This window comes from Montipora foliosa, chromosome 10, assembly GCF_036669935.1.
Source record: "Montipora foliosa isolate CH-2021 chromosome 10, ASM3666993v2, whole genome shotgun sequence".
Lineage (NCBI taxonomy): Eukaryota > Metazoa > Cnidaria > Anthozoa > Scleractinia > Acroporidae > Montipora > Montipora foliosa.
In genome coordinates, this window is record NC_090878.1 from 6,977,616 (window position 1) to 6,982,615 (window position 5,000).

A 5,000-nucleotide genomic window follows, 5' to 3' on the forward strand; every position below is an offset into this window, starting at 1 on the left:
AACCACATCTCAACAGACCACATCGGGTCAAACCACTGCAACCTCAAGCAGTAATTCAGGACCGTCAACGACATCGCTCACAACCACATCTCAACAGACCACATCGGGTCAAACCACTGCAACCTCAAGCAGTAATTCAGGACCGTCAACGACATCGCTCACAACCACATCTCAACAGACCACATCGGGTCAAACCACTGCAACCTCAAGCAGTAATTCAGGACCGTCAACGACATCGCTCCCAACCACATCTCAACAGACCACATCGGGTCAAACCACTGCAACCTCAAGCAGTAATTCAGAACCGTCAACGACATCACTCCCAACCACATCGCCACAGACCACATCGGGTCAAACCACTGCAACTCCTGTTATCGAGTGTGGAGTGGCTTTTGTCGGTGGGGGTAAGATTGTACCGATTGTTTGCTTTTGTATTTGACACCTTATCCTCCGTTGGGACACTGAAAAATGCAGACTGCAGACTGTGCAGACCGTCTGTAAAATGAAAATTCGGTTATCCTCAATATCAATCTGGTTAGCCTAATAAGGCCTAAATAACATTCAGGTTAGCCTGTTTACGGTTAGCTCTCAATAATAAAAAGGGTAACACCATATTTTACCCCTGGTCTGCACGGTCTGAACAGTCTGTAGTCTGCGTTTTGGCTTGACTGTACTCAGTTTCACTTAATTTCCCTGTCTCTCATCAAAGAAACGACGGACACTTAAATAGGACTGCATTCTATTTTGTCCGTTTAAAAAAAAAAACACGTCCTTCTGATCGCGTTGGTAAAATACCAAGAATTCAAGTCTCTTCAGAAAACGACTAAATGGTGCCGTGTTGGCATCAAGGAGAAATAAAACGCGTAGCACCTTAAGACCATAAAAAAGATGAGCAATCAACCTCAAGCAAACGATTCTCTTCTTTTTCAGGAACTGCTGGTCTTCTCTTGGCGCGAACTCTTTTGAAGGAGAATCTCGAAACGAACGTTTGCGTTTTTGAAAAAGAAAGTCATCTCGGAGGGAAGATCTTTGATTATCGTTTTCCTGAAGCCCAAAACATCACAGTAGGTCAGTTTTCAACACAATTATTTTTCTAGTAGTTTCAGCGCAGGGTGCTGGGAAAAATATCTTGATACTTTCCATTTTCGTTGATGCGTGAACGTCAAGAAGAAAAGAAAGCAAGTAGGCTAAAGACGTATTTGGTCGTAAAATTAATTTGTCTTTACATTTATGTTAATGAGTAAGCAGCGCTTTAATCTCGTTGCCACAGAAACGATTCTCATGAAAAGTCTAATTCAAACTCTAAATGTAATGAAACGGCCCACCGTAACACGAATTATTTAACCTTTTCTGGCAGTCATCGCAAGTGGGTTGAATTTAACACTGTATTAAACTCTATTTTAGGTCTTGGACAGTTGGTTCTCTTTGGACATAACTGCGACGTAGAATGGTATATTGTAATCATTTTTAAGTTGTAATGAGCTCAGTGTAATTTAGCCGTAAGCCACGCGAGAGACTTATGGTGCAACGTATCCTCCCTAGACTTGAAATTATTAATAAGTTCTAAAGGCTGAAAGATTTCTCAGCATCTGCCTTATTCTCAGCATCTGCCTTATAGAGATGACCTGCGGCTTTCTAATATATTTGGTATTCTGGAAGGAGAAAAAACGTCACCAGTCAGCTACCCCTTTCCTTAGTGATGCACCCCTCTCTAAGAAAAATTCCTGGGGGTGCCCCTGCCTTTGATTATTAGTACGTTTGAAAGTGAGGAGCTAGGTCTTGGTATAAGGTACGAGTAGTGTACTAAATCTTCAATCAAGCCAAAAACAACACTGTAAGAAAAAGCGGAAGGGAGGGGGGCTATAGCCCCTAAGCCCTTCCCCCTCCACGGCCTCTGTTAAACTCTTTTGTTTGCATGGGAACATCTCAAAATTTACTATTCATGTGTCTTCTGTCAAGATAATCTCCTCTAGCCTACGTTACAGATTGTGTTATTCCCTCGGACGTTCATTAGGCGAACGGGCATTTTTCCCTCTCTCATCTCTTTCCCTGCAGTCAGCGTGTTCGAAATGACGTTCTTTGTTCTAATTCATCCCTTGCAATTGACCTCTCCATCGGCACTTCCAGTTGCACACGCCCTGTCACTCGCATCCTCTGGTGCATCGTGATATTCCAAAGTTACAAAACTAGTATTCTGGTTGTCATAGAGCGAGTTTCAATCGAGTATCGTAAAACCAAAACCAAAGTAATTATTTTGGTCAATCAAAAAGGACGGAGACAATCCAGTAAACCAATCAAAACTCGAAGTAATCACACGCAGCCGACACAAAGCGCGGGAAAATGTGCACGCACTAGCCACGATTGGTTTTGGTTTCACTTCTAATGGGTGAAAAAGGGGCGCGAGAACTTCGAACCAATCACTGAGGGAAGTAATGCAAAACCAAAGCAATTCGGTAATTACTTTCGACACTCAATTGAAAACCGCTCTATTGCCTGCATTAGCGCGTCTGTTAACCCACTCAAGTTATGTTCCGGAAATGTGCTTAATTAGATGCACACCAAATTTTGACATCCAGCTGGAAGTGTCCTCTTAAGTCTAAGCCTTTGCTATATATTTGCAACAATAAGGTAAGGGTAAAGGTTAGCGTTATTGTTAGGGTTACTGAGGGTAAATGCAGCTGTTACTTACTTGAGGAGCTACAACATTTGGGGGAAATTTTGATGTTAATTGTCTGTATTCCAAGACATTGATGCTGAATTTGGGGACAAAGACAAGGGGACACTTCGTGACGCTTATTCAAATATGCATACATCTAGTTAGGAGTATTTCTGAACATATCTGCGTTAACCAACCACAAATCACGCGACGTCAGTCCATTCTCAAACATCGCAAGCATACCTTCCTCAAGCCTGAGCGAGTGTCATTTTCCCAACACCGTCATCCCCTTCCAGATTCGCTTTTCCATTGCACTTTACTACAATCTTTTATTCTCCATTCTCCCATTTTGTAGTGTGGTACTATTCGGAGCACTAAGGTCTGCATTTCTAATTTTTAGCTCAGATATCCTACTATCAAGTGTTGCCATATAGCTTTCTGTACCGGGAGTCTTGGGCAATGTTACACTTTTCTTGAGCAGTTCGAGTGCCCCCAGATTTGTATTTCTATTGACTCTTCCCATAAATGAAAGTTGGGTGCGTTATCCCGCACCACACCCGATCATGGAATTGTTCTGAATCTTCATTTGGGAAGCGAGGCATAACTCATAACCAAAGGTCCCTTGAGGTCCTCACTCTAAATATCTAATTCTTTCCTTAGAATTCTCGCTGTTTCCTGTATCATAGTATTTTGGAGAAATGGAGTACTAATTTTAATGTCCAGGTTTTTTAACCACTTCAGTCTCCAGGTTCATTTTTCCTCATCCCAATGATCCTACAACAATAGGTACCATCTGTACACTTCTTATTTTCCACGTTAACCTGGACTTAAGTAAATGTGTTCCACATCCTTGTATTTTCTCTTTTAATCTCCTGGGGCCAATTTCTCGAAAAACTCGAGAGTTTTCGGGTGTCACAATTCCCTCTGTATCTGAATAAGTGAGAGGTTTTAGCTCATCAATATTATTTTCGCATCATTTTGGTTTTAGTTATCTTGAAAACAGACTAAAGGCCAGATTTTTAAAACAAGTGGGTGGCAGTTCCTCGAATGGCTTTTCGGGTCAGAAAAGTCAGCATGACGTTCGAGAAACGGCTCCCTGGCATGTTTCAACTCTTTCATTTTCCTCTTCACGAATTCTCTGATCTCCTAGCACAGCAATTTCGACATGTCCGGTCTTTTAGCCTCAATGATATGTATTATCACATTGGATGTCTCATCCATTGTGATCTATATCATCCTCCTTCAATGTTCTTTTCTCTCCTGCTTTTCTTTATTAACATTGCCGGACTGCAATTCTTTACAGACCAAGAAGATTACTTTCTTTTCTTCAGACACGAGCCCCGCAACTTATGAGTTCGTAACCCATTCATCCCTGACGTTGCCTCTATTGACAAGTAAAATCGTCTGGCTTTAGACAGTGAATGTTACATGGTACAGTAGTTCCATTTAGTAGACAAAACTGAGGTTTATTTGAAATCAGAAGCATCAAATGTCTCACTCTTAAAACTGAAAGAGTTAATAATCTCTTCAGCAAAGAGCTTAAGATCATGAGATCACCCATGAAGAGTTGCTGGTTCACTTTGATGTCATCCAATTACAACTTGTATCCTAGTTTGGCCTTTCTAAATATCTTTGAAAGTGGTATCATACAATTTACAAAATTAGCGAAGATAGGCTGTCTCCCTGGAATATGCCTCTTGTATGTTTAAATACTTATTTTATTCAAATACTGCATTTGAAAACTAGGGCGCAGAAGTTATCAGTATAAAGGGTCCCCTAACTAATCTAAAACTGAAAAAGTATAAATAAGCGTGTTTTATTATTATCGTTGATGCTTATGTTATTATTAGTAGTATTACTATCCTTGAAAAACATTTTTTCTTATTCCAGCTTTCTTTTTGATAACCTTCAAGTACTTTATGACCCCTATGAACGAAGCATTGCTCGAGTCGAAGATCGCGGTGACTTTGGAGACAATTTCGACGCCCTTAAACCAAAGGCGTCTCCAATGTTTTCAAATGTTTCGGTTAAACAAACTGCAGGAAATGTGATCAAGGCAAATTCCTCCAACTTCTCTACAGCAGGGGATTTTCTGTCTGGCGTTTTGTCACCCAAAGGAGCTAAATTTATGGAATATGTGTACGGCTTTAACGCTAGCTACATGCAAAAGATCAACCCTGAAAGTTTTAAAGCATATCTCCAAGAAACACTTTGGGATGAAGACGGAAGGAATGAAGATCTTAGACCCGCTAGGGGACTGTCCGAAGGAATTGTAAAGCTGAAGAAGGAGGTGCAAACTCTCCGGGGAAAAATATATCTTTCAGAGACAGTGACCTCAGTCGAT

General features: G+C 41.0%; 1 protein-coding gene across 2 annotated transcripts in view; it reads left to right on the forward strand.

Annotated features, from left to right (window-relative positions):
• The window catches only part of LOC137974066 (uncharacterized), a 19,532-nt gene that overhangs the window by 6,871 nt on the left and 7,661 nt on the right, over positions 1-5,000 (forward strand). For both annotated transcript variants that reach the window (XR_011117388.1, XM_068820986.1), the window contains exons 2-5: positions 1-404; positions 931-1,068; positions 1,405-1,450; positions 4,547-5,000. The exon at positions 1-404 is cut by the window's left edge and continues 601 nt beyond it; the exon at positions 4,547-5,000 is cut by the window's right edge. Coding sequence is in view for 1 of the 2 variants with exons in the window: in XM_068820986.1 (XP_068677087.1) it covers positions 1-404; positions 931-1,068; positions 1,405-1,450; positions 4,547-5,000 (1,042 nt within the window). In the remaining variant the exon portion in view is untranslated. The remainder of the gene's footprint in view (positions 405-930; positions 1,069-1,404; positions 1,451-4,546) is intronic.